Here is a 23,783-nt window from a genome sequence, read left to right as displayed (position 1 = left end):
TCCCTGTCTTGTCTAATATGGTTCTATCTCACCCAGCAGTTACAGTTCTCATAAAAGCACTGTATTGTCATACTTATATACTGCAAACAGTGTACCTCTGTGGTGCACCAGGAGGCACTTGTTCTGTCATCTAGTGAATCCAGGAGGAATTTGCGATAGAACAACATGGAAGGCTTTATGAAATGGTGGCAGTGTTTCAACAGAAACCCACTGGGGGTTAAAGGTGTCAGTAAATATCAAATTCTTTATTCACTGTCAGATAGACTTTTCAGGCACAACCTAAGATGGTCTTTTGCTGATAAAAGAATGCTGATAAACTTTTAAAGCACTAAGTATAAGATAAGAGAGTAAAAATGTAAAACAATAATCTGAACTTGTGTAAAAACATGAATTACAAAATTAAAAAATGATAACAAATGATGTGAAAGCCGACTGAAAAATCCATGCAATCACAAATGATGCAAAAGGGTGTCCTTTACTATTAAAATATATGTAAGCAACACATGGTGGTGATGCATCAGTTAAAAACTTTTTTTTTAGTTTACAAGACGTCTTTAAAGAGACTACTAATTTCCTCTCATCAACTTCAGTGAAGTTAACTGAGAATTACAGTGGTCAAAAATTTTACTCACAAAATAAGAAAGCTGTTTACAGATGGTTGGTTTGTTGAATTGAATTGAATATAGAATTTAGGCCAAAGGCCAAGCACTGGGATCTATGAGGTCATTCAGTGCTGAAACGGAATTTGACAGTAAAAGGTTTGAAAAGTGTAAAAAGAGGAAAACCTCGCTTTTGCACTATGAATTGATTGTTAGGAGAAGGTGGAAAGTAAGATGGAAGAAAGAGAATATGAAAGGAGGTACAGTAAAAGGAACAAGAGGGGTTGCAGCTAGGGCCTGATGGCATGCTGCAAAGAACCTTTAGTAATGCCTACAGTGCACCACATGAGATGCACTGAAGGCACTAACCCCCTAAGGGGGGTTGGTTTGTTGTTTCTCTGGAATTACATTAAACAGCAAACCATCCATCTTCAAACAACTACTTTTTTGCTTTGTAGATAAAATGTTTAAACTCATTAGAAAATTTCATAGCCATAATTTTTGCCAAACATTCTAAGTTTTGGTTGGATTAATAAGGAGAACTGATTATGTTCTTGAAAGCTTTCTTTTGTATATTTTTTAAAAAGATCTATAACAGGTATAACAATTTGGGTTCTCTCATTTTAGTGAACAGCATGATTATGAGAGTGTGGTAAGAGTTAACTCACTTATGCACACACAGAAAAATACCTATCATCATCTGTAATAATCAATGAGAATTTTATGAATTTTATACTTTACTGTCATAGAACAAGACCAACAGCAATCATAAAACATGCTCAAAAGAAATGAATGCACAGCTAATTAGTACTGCATCCACTATAATTAGGTTTGACTGATATCAGGCACAGTTCATTAGCTAATGAAATCTATAACAAGGATCTTCTATTCTAAAATCTTACTATGTAGAATGTCATACAAGCCTGAGGTATATTTCATTAGTACAGTAAATGGGTGCAGGTAGATAAGCATCTTTCAGGTGGATGAACCATGTAGCTCCCGTCTTAAGGATTACAAAACTAATATTTAATATATCCTCCCTTCATTCTTTACCAGAAAAAGCAAAAATTAATCATGGCTTTGGAGCTTATTCTTTTATTACATAATGATTTCATTTATGAAATTTAGGTGGTCAAGTCAAGCACGAGGCACTCTTGGTCGTTAGCGACAGTGAAGAAACGGAGTTGGAGTGGTTGGACTGCAAAATAAAGACCCAGAAAATATAGGAAATGAGGTACAAAGATATAAAGTGGAACTGAGAGAAAACACCTTAGTTGCACAAAGAAGTACCAGTTACAGTTCTTGACAGCAAGACTAAAGAAAGGAAGTGGGAAAAGGGTGATAAAGTAAAAGGTTAAAAAGTGAATGTAGCTTGGGGCCAAAGAACTTTAAAGACTCTGAAACCCCAGGACCATCTGGGCAACACACGATTAAAAGGAAGCAGCAGGAGACTCAGTCTTTATTTAGCTTACAAGATGATAAAAATCGATAAGGAAGAAATCTGACCAGAATGGGTAAAATTGATAACAAGCTGTTTGGATTAATTTCAAAGATCAACGGCAGGAAGTCTATATAATATGTAAATTATAAAAGTATCATGCAAGGAGAAGAGATTATTCAATATATCTGTGGATTTTGAGAAGGAATTTGATCAAGTATCAGGACAAACAATTAGATGTGCACTATGGAGGCAAAGGTGCAGGTAACACTCGTTTAATTAGTCATATTACTCTGCTACACAACACAGCATCTAGAATGAAAACAGTAGTCTATGTATCAAAACAATCTGAGGTGCATGTAGTTGTCCATCAAGAATCAGGTGTGACCCCTTTGCTGTTATTCATAGCAATGAACAAGCAAAAAAGAAGCACAAAGACTGAAGCTGCCACATATAAATGACCTAATGTTAACACCAGGATCTGAGGTGGTGGTCATAGAAAACTTTAAGAAGTGGAAGAGTAGAATGGAGAAGAGGACTGAAAACCAGTGTAAACAAAGCAAAGCTGAATGGAAGCAAAGGAAAATGTAACAGAAGAACAAATGGGGAAGAGAAGGAAGTGGAAAACAGTTTTGTAGCATTGTGGTAGATGGGAATATAGGAGACTAAGTAAAACATTTCTTGTGCTCTGATGCTTATTGGACTATGAAAAATGAATTTGAGAAGTGCAGTAGAAAAAGGCAGCTGTAGCCTGGAAAGAAATAGCCAGTCTACAGATTAATTAAAATATTCAATTAGCCATGAGAAAAAAGATCAAAGTTGCATACAAAGCCTGTACTACTCAATGCAGCAGAAACTGACAAAAGAAATTGGAGATTTTGAAAAGATGCAACTACAGAATATCAGGATTCATGGCAGGAAAAAGTATCAGATAAATGCCCCGTGATTGGAAAATAGATTAGCTCTCATGTTTGGGCATGTGATGAGAAGGGATGAGGAACAGCTAGTCAATACAATAGTAGATTTTGAAGTAGCTGGACAAAGACCTGCAGAAAGGCCCCTAAAATAAGGGAAAAAGAGAATGGAAGTACACCTAAAACTGATGGGACTACAGGCAAAGCAGAGTGCAAGATAGGGGAGAATGACGGCAGCTTTTAAAGGGAAAAGCTGATGTATAAATGTTTACAATGATAATGAAAAAGTACCATAAAGAAGCCTCCTAAATCATATTTTCCTCTGGCATGACCTGCATTGCAATAAACTTTCCTTTTCACCAAAGTTCATTGTATGCAACTAAATATATGAAGCTTAGAACTTGCATAACCTTAGATTGGCTGCCCGTTCTCTCCTATACACATTTCAAAATCCCTAGTTTACCTTGAGGTAAAAAAAAAAAAAAAAAAAAAAAAAAGTTCCTCATGGTCACGGCAATATAAGGGAAAACAGGACACATGGTAATTCATATATTGGTTAAAAATAACTCTATTAAAAAACTGGTCAATTTTGGAAGAATTTATTTCATTTAACATTTCTGAGTTACTTGTACTTCATTAATATTGCTTACTTTTAGAATAATGTACTTAATGTGATATATTGTAGGTCAGAAAAATAAAATACAAATGGCAGATTGAGAGTTACTTTTCCTGTGCAGAGAAGTCATCCCCAAGCATAGATAAGAAAGGCTGAATATTGCATATAAGACCCGAAGTTGACTTGCAAGATTGTCACTTATACACATCATCACTCAAACAAACCAAAATTGCATGAATAAATATTTCTGCAATCTCTTAGCTTATCTAATCCAGGCACATCTGGCAGTTATAATAAATATTATCTGTTAAGGAAGCAAGCCCATGTTCTTGCAACTGTCTTGTGTTCTGCATCAGAATCATGTTGGAATGGAATGGAATGGAATATAGAACTCAGGCCAAAAGCCAAGCACTGGAACCCATACGGTCATTTACGAGAGAATTTATTAACAGGAGGCCAAAAAGACATGATGCTGGTGTTTGGTGTCTTCTGGGATTTTCAATCCTATAAGTTTTTCAGGGATAATCTCCGACAAACAGCTTCATAATAATAGATGAGAAGTTAGTCAAGTTACCTCTCTTAGAAAAAAAGACATCATTTTGACTTGTGTGCAAGAGCCACTGAATCTTGCCAGTGAACCTTACTATATCTACAATTCTGCAAACTTTTTCTGCTGGATGGCCACGAGTCCATAAATGTGATACAGTGGTTAGGTTCATCTTATTCACATGCTGATGAAGATCCACTTGTGCTCTCCCCAGAGGTATCTATCTAATAACTCCTACTATTTTCACACAAATTTCTTTAGCACTGTAAAGGGAAATAAACACCACAACAAGTGTATCTCCTCAAAATTTAATATCAATATTAAGATTATAGTATACAATTTATTATATTTTTGGCAATGTACATATATCACACCCAAACATTATCAAATCTCAGAATAAAGTAAAAAATGGTCTTTAGATAAAAATGTAAGTTAACCGTAGCTACGTTTGCACAACCACCTAACAATCAATAGTACTACATAAGAAATAGAATCTCACTATCTACATGAAATGACAGGAACATGAAGTGTTCCAGAGCAATGATAACAGTGTAAAACACACATACATATTGTCTTACACTATTTTTGCAAAAATTGTGTAAAATAAAGGTACACGTAACTAAAATTTCAAAGGGAGAAATGATGACTTGTGTCAGGGCATTCAAAATAAATTTTGTCTTGTATTTTCGAATACTGTAAAATACATATATTCTTCACTGAATGAAAAACTAACAAGGCTTCTCACACAGTACAGTAATTCAATAAAATTGTGACAAAAACTAAATCTTTATCCCATGATTTGCTAAACTTTAAGGTATGCTTGTACTATAGTTTTCAATTACAAATATGATTCACTAAATAGATAAAAGATGTATCTGGAACAAGTACATATTAGAATCATATCATTCATACATAGAAATAAATTTACTAAACTTTTTAACCTTGTGACTGATAATTTTAAGGTTGTAACACAGGCAACTAACTTATTTTCAATTACTTTTGAAGAATTTTCCATTTTACTGTTATCTGTCATTGCAACAGGGATACAATATCATTAGATAATGAGGAACACTCAACAGCCACAACATTTTCCACTTTTCAATTATTCAAAGCATGAATAAATTATCAAAAAAGAAGTAAAAGTAAGACACAGACATAATTAAAACTTAAAAGTGTTAAAAATTACTTTCCAACAAGTTGGTCTTCAAATATGAAACCTATTTAATTTTTGTTCATAACTACTGCATTAGACTATCTCCTACCTAATATGACTGCCTTCAAAGAAAAGTAACTGTATACACTTATAAATTAATTAACTATTATGTTACACTACTTAAGTACAAATTTGTACAACACTCAACATTCAATAAAGATTACAACAGTATCATGAAAGAAAAAAGTATGGCTCAAAATTTTACAAATAAATAACATTTAATATATTTCTGAAAAGAATATAACAATTATTATTACAAACATTCTATGTACAACACCATTCCCTGAGAGAGTTAAATTACATCAACTGATAGAGTCCGAGATATTATATCTGAAAAACATCCTCAAGCTTTACTCCCTCTTATGGAAACCTCTGAATGCTTGATTTCTGTAGAGTGAAATAAAATATACAAATGACAAAAATCATTTCAAAGTGTGTTCAGTGATTACTATATATAATCATTTTAAATGAAAATGAAAACTATGTTCCTGTGGCTAAATATACAATAATGAAGAATCGAATGTGCATAAGACTTTTGTGGTTTTATGACGGTCTAGCTAAGTGAGACATGATAAGCCTACAAAATAATAAATTGGAAAACCAAAATGTGAATTAATGTTTATAAAACAGACCATTAGTATTAAGGCTTAACATTCATGAATGTTCAAAAAGCTTTTGAAACTATATTTACTTTTACCATAACTATATAACATGTATATTTGCTCTGGTGACCTTTGTATGATAAGTTCAATGAAAAATATTTAGGGCACAACAGGCTGCCAAGCAATTTCCCTAACTATATATAATTGAATGACTAACAAATTTTTGCCTTTTGGTAATCATTTGGATTTGGGTAAAATATGGATTATATCAAACACCTTTAGGAAACAAAGGGGTGGATGACATTTCCAAAAAAAAAAAAAAAAAAAAAAAAAAAAAAAAGGTGATAATATAATTTTATCACAGATTCCAATTCTCTATCTTTTTAATATATCCTCAAGTTCACTATTACTAAGACTGTTTACTGGGAAATTCAAGTTTATGGAGTCCCTGTCAACTAAACCAGTGTCATTCTTTCCTAAAGGATCACATGGATCATTAGAAGCTGGACCAATAAGGTCCTGATGACCTTTGATATCGCCAATGCTATTGATGGGTTGCTGGTTGATACTCTGAGATACACTACAATAATCAGAGTTTGTGCTAAGAGCTCCTGTAAATGTAAGGAGAGGGGTTGATGACCCAGAGCTATTCTGCATGGGCATCGACTTCCCACCCATATTGGCAGGAAGATGAGGGTTTATTGCTTGTCCCATTTCATTATATCCCTGAGATGTCAAGCCTGAACCAGGTGGAGTGCTGAGACTCTGAGAAGTTATAAGCTGTCCTGAATGCACATTCATCTGTTGCACTGATGATGATGGCATCATCTGGCCAGTGTAAACTGATGGATCTTGGCTTTGGCTAATGCCTACAGTTGCTTCTTGAAGTTTAAATAACATTTCACTGAGATCTGTTGTGTCACCTGAGGTATCCAGTAGTTTAGGAGCATCGCACCCATCTCCTGTATTGTCTCCTCCACTTCCAACTACCATCCCCATTCCTTCACTAAGCAGGCGTGGAAGATCCTCGGCAGTAATATCAATTTCTCCAATAGGGATTTGTTGCATAGGATTTACTTGAGGGATAGAAGACATATTCATTAGTGAATTATCAACATTCGACATTGTCATACACCCAGACATGGGATTTTCAGAATCACTAGTACCAGAAGAAAAATGTGGAACCTCTAGGGATAAATTTGAAGAAGTACTTGACACTGCTGGTGCTGGCGTGACACAAGGTGCCGAAACGCTCATTGTTGATGTGGTACCATTCATCAAAGCTTCATTATTCAAAAGCATATTAATACTGGAAGAAGACAGTGAGGTTGTTAGAGTGGATACATCACATGTTGTAAGCACAGAAGAAGATGATAAACTGGAGGTCTGCAAGTGGTTGTGTGGAACAATGCTTGATTCTGATGATACAGAAAATGAAGGCAAATGTAAATTTGGAGCATTACTTGTTATGAGGTCATTACTGGAAACATTCATTTGCTCGCTTGATTTCCCTGAAAATTCACCTGTATTAAAGCCTGGGACATCACAACAATCCTGTACTTTTGCTAATGCTGCAAAACTTGTTTTATCAAGTAAGGATTTCTCAGTATTAGCATTATTGGTAACCATTTGTTTCTCATTCTCAACCTCATTCTGCTTAACATCTACAGATTGTTTGGTACTATGATCTGACATGCACATGGTAGTTTCTGCCTTTGGTGGATTCAAACTAGGGGCTATTAGGCAAGGACCAGATGCTGTTGGATGGGGATCCGACAAGTGTAAAGACTCTGTGATATCTGAGGGTCTTGTGCAGGAGTCTAGCAGACTAGCAACAGATGTCGGTAGTCTGTTTACTTGTGGTCTCAATGTATAACAACCACCTGATATTCCTATAGCACTGGCAACATCATCATGTACCTGCAAAGAAAAAATAAACTATAAAGAAGCTAAAAAAATATTGACACTTTCAAAATGGTTATTACTTTCAAGGATTCCTCTTACCCCTGCCAAAAAAAACACACACATAGTTCCAGAGAGAACTTAATTTTACTATACATATGCTATATACAATTGTATCATACATTTCAGAGTACAAAAAATTAATTATCCAGTGGGCTTCAACTATACAATATAAGAAAATATATATGTATGGTGAAAACTGGCATTTATTTACAAGTAAAAAAAATGCTAGAACAGGAAAACAATAACTTTAAAATCTAAACTGAATTTACTGAAAGAGACGGAGAGATTTCTGATGTACATATACTGTACTTATAATTCAATGCATTTTAAATTAAAGCGTTACATCTTCATTAGAGATCTTGATATCCTAATCTTGTCTGTTCAGGTCAGAATTTAAGTTTATAAATATTAACCTTTGTCAAAACTGCAAGAGCCCCATGATTACCTCAAAATACCATGATGATGATTTCATCATGAACTGAGCAGAAAAATATTTCTAAATATTGTAATTATTGAAATAAAACAATACATACCCTCTTTCAATCATTTTAAGATGAAGAGCACAACAGTTGCCAAAGGAGAATGCTGTCAGTACTAGAGCAAAATATGATTTTCTAATTCAATGACAACAAATGCAGGCATTCTCTTGGCAGCACACTTCATGGATTCCATGAGTAAACCACAACTGTTGCAGGAGTTATTATTCTCATAATTATAGCTGTGTACTTAGTGTACTGTTAACAGGCTTAAGCAGGGAGCACTGCATGAGAAGAAACTACAAACTATGTTAACTGTCGCCATTACCAAGGGTATATTTTGAGAGGATTGTTGAAGGGCTCAAGTTAATCAATGATCCCCAGTCTCCTGACACCTTGGATGCCACAAATACCCTCCTATAATACCCAAGTGACCTGTCTGGAATCTCCTTTATGGATGCTTATTCCACCAAACAACATGGTCCTGCTGGTCTAAGCTTTATGGGGATGGTAACAATGGGGGGAGGTAGGATCATCATCATTAACGTATTTTTGTCAAGGTTACACTAATTATTAGTTGTTAACACTGTCCTGTTTTGTGCCCTTTCTGCTTAATTTTCTATCTGGCACCACCAAAAAATGATCATCCTCTTTAGATATGAAAATAGAGCTAGTGTAGGATTTGTTAAGACCCATGAATCGGGCTAATGTTAATTAGTGGTTTTTGAGTTAAACAAATTCAAGTTCCAAATCTTATATGAACTCCAACTTACTGGAACACACTAGGCATCTAACTACCTGTTTAGATATAACTACCTTACAAGAAAATTATATGCAATGGGTTTGTTGTAAAACAAACTAATTCATGAATAACAAACAAATGAAATGATACATCACCTGAATATGATCTATAACTTCTGGTTTCACTGGACTGACAGCATCCTTTATGAGATCTTCGAAGGACAGGATATTCACATCATGGGATTCCATTTTTTCTTTAGATTTTTTAGTTTGATGATCATTCTTCTTTTTCTTCTTGAAACAATCCACGCAACAACTACTATCATTTGCCTTGACATCAGATGTTGGATCTAGCATTGTCTTACACTCTTCTCTGCAGTGCCTTAGCAAAGTATGCAAAGTATCTAACCTTTCTTGCCACTGGGGTATACTGGAATCTGGTGATCTTTGGTCAGCAAAAGCACATAATAACTTCCAGGGATCAAGGCTTTCACAGAGATGTTTGCTGACAGCATTAACAATATCTCTGGTGCTGTAGCTGCACAAGATCTGGAAAAAATAGAGAAGGGTAATTCTAGTGGTGAACAGTAAGCACGTAATAATATTATAAACTAGCTTAAAAGACAAGTGAATAAATTTGCTCCATTCCCTCAGGATTCACTTTAGTATGAGGGGTGAAAACTGATGTAAGAAAAAGTTGCAGAGTGAGTTGTAAAAAAAAAAAACCATGCATAAACTACTGAAACCTCTCAAAGCTACTGGTCTGATTTGATAATAGAGTACTTTAATATCTCTCAGGGCCAGGTGTCAAGATTCATAGGGCTTGAATTGGGTTTGTTCTTGACTGAAAACTGGATATCAGAGCAAAGGAAAGCTACAGAAATTGGATAAAAAAGTAAGAAGAGATAAGAGGGCATGGTTTAAAGGAAATAGGCAGACAAATACAGCTGAAGGAGGAAAAAAGGGTGATGCAAAGAGCATTTAGTACCATCGACAGTAAGCCATGACAGACATATGATACTTTTGTGAGGAACAGGATAAAAAACCATTAATCTGATTAACAAACTTCATTAAAGCAAACTTTCTATTAAAACAAAAATGACTGAGTACAGAAGACATGGTTAAAAATGAATTAATATACAGCAATGCCCGGAACTTGCATGATTCGAGTTGCGCGAATTCACAGACACACGAACTTTCCATTGGAACCTAACTAATTGTCATACACGAGTTTTTCGCAGACACACGAACATTTGCGAATACTGAGAAACCCTGCAAAAGTGTTTTATGTTTAATTTTTATGTAATTTATAAGTTTTCAAACTTTTATGTGTAAATTAAATAACATTACATAATAAAAGTAACAATTTCTCTCTCTCTCTCTCTCTTTTTCTCTCTTTTACCGAGATGAGAGAATTTTTTATGGTACATTTATATGTTTATTTGTTTTGTATGATAAATAAATTTTTACCTAATAATACGTACTAATTTTCAAATACTCATAATAATAATAATAATAATAATAATAATAATATAACTGTAATTACAAAATTCGTATTATTTTAAACAAACAAATATCTTCCCCTCATCTTTTGCAAGAAGCTCGAAGGCACAAGCTGTCAGACATGTCGATTTAACATGACAAGAAGGGGGAGTGTTGCTGATTAGCGAGTCAAAGGTTTCTTACTAATCTCTCTCTCTCTCTCTCTCTCTGTGTCCGTAATAATTCATAAAAAAGTTCACTCTCTTAAGTAAGGACAACTGTTATCTCTCTCTCTCTCTCTCTCTCTCTCTCTCTCTCTCTCTCTCTCTCTCTCTCTCTCTCTCTCTCTCTCTCTCTCTCTCTCTCTCTCTCTCCATTTACTTAAGAGACTTTGGTCCTTTTTAAATCATATTCAAGATTAAATTCACACATTTGCTGTTTAGACAGCAGAGCAGCAAAATCAAAATGATTTTACCATGAGAACATGTTGATGCAGAATTTGTCTGACTTACAGAGCCATAATTTACTTAGCCCCAGATCATGGGTTTTTATTAATGCTGAGCATTTTAACTTTTTTTTTTTCATGGGAGAGGGGTGGCTGGCATCTTTAAACCTTACAAATTTCGATGGACAACTGTATGTAACTTTATTAATTAATTAACTGTTGTATAATTTTATCTATTGATATTTACCATGAGGCATCACTCAGATTTTTTCAGAAATTTTCAAATATTCCTACACACTGAAATTCTTTGTGATATGATACTAAATGGCCTCAGATTTCATGAGATAATATTTTATCAAGAAAATTCCTTAGACACATTTACTGGAGGTTTTTCTACATCCCCTACTATAGCATAATCATCAGGGATGTGAGTGCCAACTCAATGACGTAACTACTGACTTTTTACAATATTTTAATATGAAAGTAATTTGTATATTTCCTAACATACAAACCTGTGATCTGGAAAAGGTTGTTCAAACTTGCTGACAAGGTAGTTAACTATTGAAAGGTAAGGGGAAGCCCTGCCCACCTGTTGGTCTGCACTCCAATTTGCCTTCTGGCCTCAGTACCAGATGAGAGGGGTGGCTGACATGGACCAGAAATGTGAAGACTTTTAGGTTTGTGTGTTAAAATTTTATATTTGTTTTTACATATACACAAACCTTTATTCTTTGCACAGAAGAGTTACCCACTGTTGGGAAGAATCTGAGAACTCTCTGAACCAACTGGTAGGTTAGCCCAACCTGGGAATGTCATCTTTCTGGTCTGGTGGGAGCAAAAGAATGAAGATCCCACACATCTAGCCTGCTGCACATATGGGATGTTGCAGCTGCTAGAATTCTAAGCCATTAAGTAGTGGATTTGCAAAGCAAGGACTTAATCAGGCTAAGAAATGACAAATTTATTAAATTAATCTGTATTTTTCATAACTAACACACCTGAGGTCTTAACATTATGATAAACTTCTAGCGCCAGCTGGAATCTGGTAAAATCAATAAAACTGTATATGCAGGGACTAATGGCATCTGTTCTTAGTCACGAATCATGTGGGACCACCACACCCAAGCAGCACTCCGTGACTTCATCAGTTATTCTTCCAACCCAGGTTAAGCTGTCAGAGGGGTGGTTAGAGGTGGGCCTCAAATGTCAAGACCTTAGGTTTGTTAGTTATAAAAAATACAAACTAACTGAATAAATTTGTCATCTGCTCATATACGAAACAAACTCTCGGTCTTAACATTAGGATAGACTTACTCTTGGTGGGAGGCAAGTAAATTAACCGACTGGAGGTTTGTCACACCCGGTCATTCTTTTGAATAAGAGAATTCTAAGAAACTTGACCTTTATTTCTGAACCTCATATATACCGTATATACTCATGTAATGTTCGATATTTAAAGACCAATTTTACGGCTGAAATTTTGGGGTTGAACATTACATGAGGTATAGTTTTGGAAAAGTGCAAGATTTTGGGACCATGATCAGCTTGAGGTTTGGATTTCCCGACAACGGAAGTCAACAAAGTAGCATTTCTATACACAACACTTGATGAACTACTTTTTTTTTTTTTTGTAGAATAAAGACAATAAGTACAAATGTTTTACTTATCTGAGAATCTTTTACTACTGTCATGTTGTTTCTATATTTATGGCTGTTCTAGGTTATGATAAGTGTAGCCTACATTTCCTGAATGTAAACAAGTATTAGGAGCCATTTGTATTTCATCAGCTGATTTCTTTTCACTTACGATGGTAAAAAGGATGTGGAAAATTCATTAAATGCAATACATTTAATGAAAAAAAAAAAACATTAGTGAAGAGAGATTAAAGAATAGAAATGTATGATGATTATAATGTTCACTAGTTACAGTAGTTCCTTGCCATGCTTTTGGTAGTTATGACAAAATGATTGTAAGCAAGAAAAGGTCGGAAGTTTTTTTCCTTTTGTTTATTATAGTTAATTTTAATGATCTGAAATGAGTATATACTGATTTTTTATACACTTTACAGGCATATTCTAAGCTTTCTGCTTCTTAGTTTAACTTAATTTTTAGATGTCAGAATCTTAGACTAGGCTACGGTAGTGACTGCTAACATAGCCTAGGCTACCATCACCTTTTGATTCCAAATATATAGAAATGTAGCCTAGGCTTACTGCCAGATTCAAAACTCGAACATTACGTGGGTATATGCTAAAATCCTAATATATGCAGTAAAAAATGGGGGTTGAACATTACGTGGAGGAATGTTACACGAGTATATATGGTATGTATATCTTGGGTTCAGACTTCTGGGCTTCAATACAATTTCACAGTTCACTGCATATGTGGAAGACTAGAAGCTATCTGTTCTTGTAACAAACCAATGTAGCCACATATGTAGGTTTGTTATCATTCCTCTCTCTACTTGCTAAAGAGAGGAATGTATTGCTACTGAAAAGAACCTTACATTATTGATTAGTCTAACAGTATGGCCACTGCACTCACCTGTATCATGTCACTTCCAGCTCATGATGGAACCCTTTTCTTACCGCCTGCAGGTAAAGAAGAAGAAAGAAGAAAAGAAAAGAGACCAGTCACCTCATTCATTTCACTTTTATACCATTATCTTAGACTAGATACAAACTGACCTGCCAGGGGCACTGGATGAGCTACACCACCTGTTGAGCAGGCACCACCGCACCCAAGTAAAAAAAGTGTCCAAGGACCTATGGGCAACATCCTTCAAGATGAAGGAAGTGAAAGTGGTTTGGCAACGCCACTAACCAACTTTCAGAATTCTATGAACAGACATATTCTTCTTAAATGCCAATGAGGAGCTTAGAGCTCTAACATTGTGCATCCTTGCCTGCGCGACATTGTCTGAAGCTCCTGATGCAGGTGAATAGGTATTCATGATCGTTTCTCATAGCCAAAATGAGATTGTATTCTTGGACAGTTCTTTCTTGATCCGCCCTGTGCTAACAAAAAGTTTGAAACAACCCAGTCTGAGATGTCAAGTCCTTTTTACACAAGCACTCAGCGCCCTGACAGGGTACAACATCATTTTGTCAGGGTCACTGTCAACAGTCTCCCAAAGAAGGTATAGAAAAAGAGACAAATCTTTCATCATGGACTGAAGGATTTGAGTCTTCACAACAAATTCTGGAATAAATTCGAAAGCTAAAGACTTCCAACCACTGGTGTGTTTGATGTCATGAGACAGACCATGGGCCAAGTTTCAATCTGTAACCTGTCGCAACAGTTCATAGAGGCTCGAGTAAGACTAGTTAAAACCAAAGCCACATCCCAACTAGGAGGTTTGAGTTCTCTAGGGCAACAAGACTGCTCAAAGCTCCTAATCAACATAGATATCTTCCAAGATGTAGATATATCTATGTTTTTCACACGCAGAACTAGCGCTAGAGCAGCCCTATAGCCCTTTATGGCAGACATAGAAAGATGTTACTCTGCTCTGAGAAAGACTAGAAAATCAGCTATTTGTTGAACAGAAGATCCAAGTGGAGAAGAACCCTGTCCATTGCACCAATCACAGTAGACAGACCATTTTCCCTGGTACACACATGTTGAAGACTTCCTGATATATCCTGACATCTGAGATGCTGCTCCTCGAGAAAAGCTTCTTCCTTGCTGGAGATACTTGATAGTCTCCACCCGTGAAGAGATAGGGACTGTCCCGACTGATGGTACCTCTCTATATGAGGTTGACAAAGTAGACTGTGCCGGGAGGTAACTCTCTCGGAACCTCTGACAGTAGAGACTGCAGTTCCGGGAACCATTCTGCCTGCAGCCACAGAGGAGCTACCAACATCATCTTGAGATTCTGGGACCTCATTACTCTGTTCAGGACCTGGCGAATCAGACAAAACGGAGGGAAAGCATATAAGTCCAAACTGTCCCTTGGATGTTGCAGGGCGTCCTCTGCCACTGAGGCCATGTCTGGAAAAACTGAACAATAGACTTCCAGTTTTGCGTTCTACCTGATCGAGAAGAGATGTATCACAGGTCTCCCCATCAAGAGAAACAGCCTGTCTGCCACCTCCTGATGCAGAGACCACTTTGTTCCCAAAATCTGTTCCTGACAGCTTAACTTGTCTGCTACCACCTTCCTTTTTCCTGTAATGGATCTGGCCCTGATCCCTACTGAATTGTCTACAGCCCACTGATGCAGTTGGACCGTCATAACTTGAAGCTGTCAAGAAACTAGTCCCCCCTGCTTGTTTACATATGCCACTACCGTAGTGACCCATTACCATCTCCTGGAACTCCTGCAATACTAAGAATGCTGCCATCAGCTCCAACACAGTTGTTTGTCTTGATGACTCCATTCTCCCAAAATTAGAAGGTCTTCTACATGAGCACCCCAACCTTCAGCCAACACATCCAAGAATAACAGAAGATCCGGAGAGGGCAGATGGAGAGACACTCCTACTGTCAAATTGTTGTCGTCCAACCACCACAGCAGGTCTCTCCTCACATCCAGAGACAGAGGAACTTTCATGTGAGGGTGATCTATTGCTGGAGACCAAAACTCCTTCAGTCTCCACTGGAGCGATCACATATGTAGGCGTTCGTGAGGAACTAATTTCTCTAGAGGAATTAGTAGTCCCAGAACTACTTGCCACTGCTTTGCTGGTTGTGTTTTCTCATCCTTTCTTACTAGCCACTGCTTTGCTGGTTGTGTTTTCTTGGACAGAAAGGACACAATCACAATCTTGCACCTCTCTATTCTCTGATCGGACAGAAAAACTCTCACCTGTGCTGCATCTATAATCATACCCAGATACAAAATCATTTGACTAGGGACCAAATTCGATTTCTTCCAATTTATCACAAAGCCTAGGATGTGACAAAACTGAAGCAGCTGATCTCTGTCCTGAAATAACTTCTCCAGGGATTTTGCCAGGACCAGCCAATCGTCCAGGTATCTTATCAGTCTGATCCCTTGGGCATGAGCCCATATTGACACCAGCGTGAAAACTCTTGTGAACACTTGAAGAGATGTTGTCAGGGCCAAACAAAGCACCTTGAACTGAAACACCTGCTCTGCAAGACTGAACTGAAGAAATTTCCGTGATGAGTGATGGACTGGGATCTGGGAGTACGCATCCTTTAGATCTATGGTCAGCATGTACAGTAGTCTCTTTCTCTGACTGCTGCCAAGACTGTCCTTGGAGACTCCATTTTGAACCTCGTCTTCCTGACAAAAAGGTTCAATGTTGATAGGTCTATTACTGTCCTCTAATTACCATTGGCCTTCGATACTAGGAAGATCCAGCTGTAGAAACCCACTTTTGTTACGGGCTGCCCTAGAAGCAAGAGCCCGTGCTGGCACAAGGCCAGCTAAATCTAAAACAACAACAACAGAAACCCACCGAAGGAAGCGTTACTTGCTCTATTGCTCCATTCTCCATCATTTTCTTCACTTCTCCTTGTAAAACAAGATGTTTCTGAGATTCTGCCTCTCTTTCCCCTTCCTCTTGCAGGTCGACTCTGAAAGGGCTGCTGTTGGGATGGTTTCTTCATTGATGGAGCATGTTGAGTAGGTTTAGGGGCAGGAGTAGACCTTACCAACTTCTTTTATGGAGCCTGATGAGTCTGTCTTGCAATGTTAGACCAACTCATGTTAGACTTACTGACAGCTTGCTGAACAAGCCTGTCATTAGTATCCGTACAACATCTATCAATGGCAGCTTCCAAATTCCCCTTAGGTAACAATTGAGACTCCAAAATATCCCCATTCCAGAGTGACAACAAAGAGTCCACATCCACTGAGCGGCTTATCCTGGCTAGGGCTGCATTCCCTCTCATTAAAATAATATTAGCCCATACATTGGCACTCAGATTAGGTAAATATGAAATAGCTTTAGAACCAGATTGAAGCAATCTAATAAAACCTGTTTCATCTACTGAATTCCTTGCTGAATCCAAAGAGGCACTCTTAGCTACAGCTGTTAACCATAAATCTAACCAAGATGCTATCTGGAAGATAGAAGAGGCCATCAACTCTAATGCAACAGCTCCCTGACATGTAAGGGAAGGAGATTCCATTCTGACTACATCCATCATCAGACCCAGTCTAAAAACAAATGATGCCTGGGTTGATCTGTCTACCCAACAATGGAATAACAAGAGTCATATAATATCTCCATGTCGAGATAGAGGAGGAGGAGGAGGAGGGAGCAACTTGAACGATTTATTAGACAGTAAAGAGTTATCCTGCTCTGAAATCCGTGTTTACACAGTGCAACTGACTCCATGTGACTAGAGCACGGCAATTCAAAGGATGTCCTAATGTCTTTTGTAAGCCCTGGAATTGAAGCACGCAATTCCAGTAGGAGAGATCACTGAGGGAGTTTTAATCCTCTTCGACAGATTATTAAACTGATTTTCTGCATCTTCTGTTTCATCAACCATGTTGTCACCAGAAGAGGAAGGCACTGGAATATCACGAACACATGCTCTCGAAGCCGAAGCACCCCTATCACACAACACATGTCCATCTTCTCTTGGCCTAGTTGCGTTACACTAATGTCCGAGGGGCGGCGACCATTGAATTCTTTCTCTGCTCCTTCACTGTGAACCTTAACATCCTCATTCCCTCGAGTCCAACCGATCTGGTGACGAACTACGTCCGTATCTATCCATACTTCTACAGCCGACATGTATTGGGGGAGAACTGGGTACTTTCCTGGGAGATCTGGACCTTGAATGCCTGACCAACAGCAGAACAACAACTTCACTGTCCTACGGCCTAGAAGATGAATGTCTGTTGCCATCCACACGTGAATCCTCCGCTTCCAGTACTCTAGACTTCTTGATTGGAGCGTTGTCATCTTTCCTCCTAACTTTGAATGGCCGTGCCAGACACAGGAACTTCATCGTGAATATTATTCGTCCGCTGAGCCACCAAGGGCGACCTTTGAACATTTTTCGAAGACACTTCCACTATGTCTGTGTTCATTCCTAAGGCTCGAACCAATGAAACTTTCAGTCCTACGTCCATAGGCTTCCTAGGCTGAACAACCATGGAAGAACCACGACCACCAACCTCCAAGACAGAACCCACAACCAAATCTTGAGTTTGCGTACACACAGGGATGTGGCAATCCCAGCTCGAAGAGGAAGAAATTATCCCTCTTTTCTTGGCATGAGGAACAGCTACAAAGTCCCTGATCCTCCAATGCTTAACTGGAGCATGCACAGGTACAATGGACGAATCCGACGAAGCTGACAACGAGGCAGAAGAAGAAGAAGACTTACGTAAGTCATACAGCTTGCCTGCACTTCATATCCATCCAACTTGTACTTGGCCTAGCACCCAGACTCTGCCCTGTGAGAAAGGAAGGAAAGAGAAAGGAGGGAGATCCAGTAACTTGCACAGTTCTCACTGACTGAATGCCTTAGATAAGGTGCTACTGTCCTGAAAGGGGAGCTGGACTAGCTACACAACTTACTGAGCAGCCACCATAGGGGCCAAGGAAAATGTGTCCAAAGACTTGTGGGCAATGCCCTGCAGGTAAAAGGAGGCTTAGGTGGTACACCCCCTGCATGCAACACCTGATGAACTGACAGGTTCTTAAGGAATGCCAAAGACAGAGTAATGCCATAAGTCCTCTATGAAGGGGATCCAGAGAGACTCAAACTTGATGTCAGATGCCAACGGGTTCCGAGTCTTTGCCATGAAATCCCAGACAAATTCAAGTGAAACAGATTCCCATCCCCTTGAGAGGCCATGAAGCTCTAATACCCTCTTCACCAATGCCAGGGCTAGGAGGAAAACTCTTGTAAGGGCTCATATGGCCGATGAGTCAAATTTCTAGGGGTGAGACATGTCCCACTCAGATGTTTGAGTTCCCTAGGAGGACAAGACTGTTCGAAGCTTCTCAGGAGCATGAAAATCTCCCCAAGGATAAGAGATCTACTCCTTTTAGTGTTAAGACTTGAACCAAGGCAGACCTATAGCCATGGCAGAGGAGTCCACTACCTGCTGAGTCCTCTGATCAAAGAGATACCCTTTCTGTGACATCAACCACAGAAAGGAGCCACTTCCTCCTGAAAGACAGCTGCTCAGAACTTATGCAGATGCTCTGACATCTCCTTCACAATCTAGAGAGAAAAGCCTCTTGCTCAGAGGAGATGCTAGATAGTCTCCAGGTGTGAAGTCCCAGCACTTCTGTGGCCTGGTGATACCTCTCTACACGCAACTGATACATTAGGTTGTGTCAGGGGAAGTCTCTCTCTGGACTTCAGATAACAGAGCTGGAACGTCTGGGTCACCCAACCTCAAATAGGCACACAGGTCTGTAGAGGCCACTCCATCCCTATTGCCTGTCTCTACCAGCTAAGCTTGTCTGCCACTACATTCCGAGACCCCAGAATGTACCAGGCAGTCGGCTTTACTGAGTGGTCTACTGCCCACTTGTGCACTTGCATTGTCAACTGGTACAGGGGAAGAAATACTAAACCTCCCTTGCTTGTTGACGTATGCCACTACTACAGGTAGTCCCCACTTACCACCGGCATCAGTTAACGGCGTTTCGGTGCTTGGCTAGCAATGTCGTTAACTGGCTTTTCGGTGCCAAGAGGTTTACTGGCATTGGTAAGTGGTTTATTGGTGCAATAACCAGCTAAAAACACCAATAAGCGGTTTATCTGCGTTATTATTGTCGATTTTTGGTTACTGGTGCTTGGCCGGGAACGGAACCCCAACTGTTAACTGGGGACTGCCTACTTCTAAAGGGCTAGAAAAGTTGCCTTCAGTTCCAAGACATTGGTGTCAGTTCTCTTCATTCTGGTCCCACACAGCTGAAACTAATAACTCACCCAGGTGTGCACCCACCCCTCGTTGGATGCATCCAAGAGCAAAAAAGCATCTCCAAAGGCAGAGTGCTGAGTGGCACTCCCACTGTGAGGTTCCTATTGTCCAACCACCAGGCTAAACTTTCCCTTACCTGCTCTGAGACAGGAACTGCAAGAAAAGAAGGGTCTCCTCCTGGAGACCAGAACTCCTTCAGCTTCCACTGCAAGGAGCGGAAGTGAAGTCGCCCATGAGGGACCAGCTTTTCCAAGGATGACAGATGATCTAGAATGACCTGCCACTGCCAAACAGGTTGTTCCTGACAAGACAGGAACTTTGGTGCTACCTCCCAGAAATTGCTGATGCAAGAGTCATAAGGATAAACTCTCACTGGTGCTGAATCTATCAGCAAGCCCAAGTACTTTAACCTCTGCTTGGGAATGAGATCCAATTTCTTGTAGTTTACCATGACACCCAGGTCATGACAAAACTTGAGAAGACTGTCCCCGAAACACAGTGCCCTGAATTGAAAGACTGTTCCCCCCTCCACTCAAAGTCTAAAGTACTTCAAAGAGGACTGACAGACAGGTATTTGAAGATACGCATCCTTTAGGTTTGCCAAGTTCATGAAGTCACCCTCTCTTGTGAAGTCCAGAACTGAGCAAACAGTTTCCATCTTGAATCTGGTTTGGCGAATGAACTGGTTCAGTGGAGAGAGGTCGATGACCAGTCTCCAACCACCTCATGCATTTTTTACCCGAAACAGACGACTGTAAACCCCATATCCCAGTCCTGAATGACTTCCACTGTACTCTTCTCCAGCAGTGCATTCACCTCCTCCTGAAGAGCGAGGTTCTTTTGAGAGCCTGGTACTATTTACTTAGGTAAATGGACCAATGAACAAGCAAGGGGTGGTGGTAACTTGAAGGGAAGCAGAGGCCCTTCCCGAAGGACATCTTTTAACCAGGACTGCACTCCATGTCACTGCCACGTTGCCAAGTGGCTCGACAGGCAACCCACACTGTTGGCAGCTGGTGGGAAGGAACGCCACCCTCAGCATCCTCCTCTGGTCTTCCTCCCTTTGCCTCCCTTCCAAGAGAGGATAGGGACTGCAAGGAATGCATTCGAGTCCCTTTTCCCAAAGGGGCTGAAGAAAAGTGGGGTCCTCTGCAGGGAGCAGATACAGCCTGGGACTTCTCTGATCTGGAGAAGCTGGCTGACTTCCTGAAAGTGCCTCTGCACCTCAGGGGTGTCCAAGTCCCAGGGCAAAGGGCCCTTGGGTCCCTCCAGTTCTCAATCCTCCCAAGATGCTCTCCCTGCAGAAGAGAGAAGCTCATCAAGAGCCTCCAGAGGACCACTCCACCACTTGAGGATACAACCTGTCCATTCCTAAGACTAACCCAGAAACATAGGCCTCCAAGGGAGGGCTGAGAAGGGAGCATGAACATTCCCAATCCCAGCCTCCATACCTGTCTGACCCCACTTCATGAGAAAACCTGAAGAAGACAAAGTGACAGGTGAGCAATCCCGGCACCCTTGTCCAGCCTGGTAAAGATGGTGCCCTTACTGGGTAAGCGAGGCCATGGGTGGTCATCGACCTGCAGTGAATTGTTCTCATACAAGAATGGTGGGGGGAGAGAATGAACACCTGCATGTCTAATTCTTGCTTGCTCACACTGGGCCTTGCTGGCAGAAGGTCCCATACCAGTGGTAAGGGAAACCTGGCCAGCCTGCCAGCCTGGCTAGCTAGGCCAGTACTGGTACACCTGGGTTCCAAGAAACCCTGGATAGCATTTGCATCCTTGTGCAAAGTAATGGGTGCAGCAGTGCTCATGGAAGAGCTAGCATGAACCCCATCCGTCTTCTCCACAGGGGAAGACTGACCACTTGAAGCCTTGCAAGACTTCCTGCAGGAAGAGACAGACATGGCAGCCTTCTTCTTCCTACACTTAAGAGCTCTGGAAAAAGATGGTGAGGAGGCAGAGGAACCAGACAATGAAAATGAGGATGAGGATGATGATGACGACTTCCTCCTACATTTCGACTTCTTCCTACCCTGTCCAGCTGACGTCAATGCTAATGACTGTAGGGAGGAGAACTGCCCCCAGGGAGGAGGATAGCAACTCCTCAGGATACACTAATGGAACAAGCGGGGATACCATGTAGGTGGGGGCAGTCAGAGAGCCACGAGACTGTGACTGTTTAAAGTCACAACAATCAGAGTGGACATAGTCACAAGGGTTACTCTTCCAGCAGTGAGGTGAACCAGTAAGGCAGAAACACTTGGCTCCCTAAGATGCCCTCGGAAGGCCACAATTCCCTGGGTCTTTCAGCTTCCAATGCGCCTACAAAAGCGTTCAGTGTAGTAATATGCACTCCTTTCTACCCTGAGAGAAAGCGCTCACAGAAAACTCTCCCTTGGAGTGAAAAGAGGCCTTGAGAGAGGTACCAGAATGGTTGTCCTCTACCCCATACATGGATCTCCACTGAATAATCAGTGGGAGTCAGTGAAGAAGCTAACCCGTTAAGGGTAGCAACAACATGTTGAAGTTTGGCAAGTGGAAGAAAGGTACTGAAGACCTCCTTAGGTATCACCAGTAGAGTAATACCCTCCGAGACACCAAGGAGAACTGCTTCTCCCTCTTCCTCCTTGGGGCAAACTTCACCCACTGTTCAATCAGGCACTCATGGCACTTTGTACGAGGGCTATCTTGGTTGCACATATACTTCCTGGCAGCATATAGCGCTTATGTAGAGCAGGTTCAAAAGAACACAAGAACCTATTGCAGGGCTTGTCTCTACCAGAACAGCATCTAAGGTTGATGGGTTTTCTCAAGACGGAGGAAGATGGCTTAAATAAGTCAAAAATAAAGAAAGACAAAACTAAGACTAACAAACAAAAGGAAGAACACTTAGGCAAAAATAGTTTATTTGTATGAAAATAACAAAGGTTGGGTCAGAGTGTAGGAAACATCATCTGCACAAATTGGTGGCAGGAAGCAAAGTGGGCGCAAACTGACAAATGGGCAAGGGTTCCACCTACCTGTCGATAGTTAACTACCTTGTCAATAAGTCTGAGTGGCAATTTCAAGCATGTGCTTAAAAGTAAATCCTATGTAAGGAATGCAGATTTGTGTATAGGCAGGAACAATTACAATTTACTAACATAATTTAAGACTAACAAGTTAATTGACATTTTCCAAAATACCTACTGTACAGTTTTCAAGGATACAAATTCCTTGTCAGCTTTTACCATAATTCCCTCATTCTTTATAATGTTATATAAAAATCAATATAAAGCATTTCAATAAATTCTAGATAATCAACACTTTTCCTTCCTGCCTCCTGTACCTCACGAAGTGGTAAACTAGCCGGGAGAGATGTTGAGGTTCCTAGAGGGTACTCTGACGATAAGAACAATTATTCTTTGCAGTCACTGCCTGCCACATTTCTTGAGCACCTTCAGCACTCTTCAACGCCCTGGGGAAGGTGTTACAGTCCATGTTAGGAGTCTCCATAATTTCAATAAACATATCGAAGACTGCCCTCACGTGTTTATACAAAGGTGCTGGTTGTGACGGAGACTTGTCTTCGTCGTTGTCATTGTCTTCAGGGGCTTCATCTTCCATCTCACCTCCAGCAACTGCAGCAGCTATCTCGCTGTCAGATAACAGCTGGAAGCCAGGATCGCCACTTTTGTCATCCAGCCACTCCTGTACATTATTCTTGGCAACTTCACTGCCTCACTTGGTGAGTTGGGTACAAAGTCAACGACATCAAAGTCTTTAAGTCAATCATGCCCTCTTCATCATTCAGGACACAGTTCCAAGTGTGTTCCAGGGCCTGTATGGTGATGTTCTTCCAAGTATCTGCAAAGTTCTATGTTAG

General features: G+C 39.8%; 1 protein-coding gene across 1 annotated transcript in view; it reads right to left on the bottom strand.

Annotated features, from left to right (window-relative positions):
• Window positions 1-4,406: 4,406 nt before the first annotated feature.
• The window catches only part of LOC136850203 (serine-rich adhesin for platelets-like), a 114,270-nt gene continuing 94,893 nt past the window's right edge, over window positions 4,407-23,783 (bottom strand). The window contains exons 8-9 of the mRNA XM_067123842.1: window positions 9,268-9,660; window positions 4,407-7,849 (exon numbers count right to left, since the gene is read on the bottom strand). Of these exons, the coding sequence (XP_066979943.1) occupies window positions 6,305-7,849; window positions 9,268-9,660 (1,938 nt within the window). The 3' untranslated portion in view covers window positions 4,407-6,304. The remainder of the gene's footprint in view (window positions 7,850-9,267; window positions 9,661-23,783) is intronic.

This window comes from Macrobrachium rosenbergii, chromosome 21 (assembly GCF_040412425.1).
Source record: "Macrobrachium rosenbergii isolate ZJJX-2024 chromosome 21, ASM4041242v1, whole genome shotgun sequence".
Taxonomy (NCBI): Eukaryota; Metazoa; Arthropoda; class Malacostraca; order Decapoda; family Palaemonidae; genus Macrobrachium; species Macrobrachium rosenbergii.
Note: the sequence above shows the minus strand (reverse complement) of the source record. Positions and strands in the feature narration are given on the sequence as shown.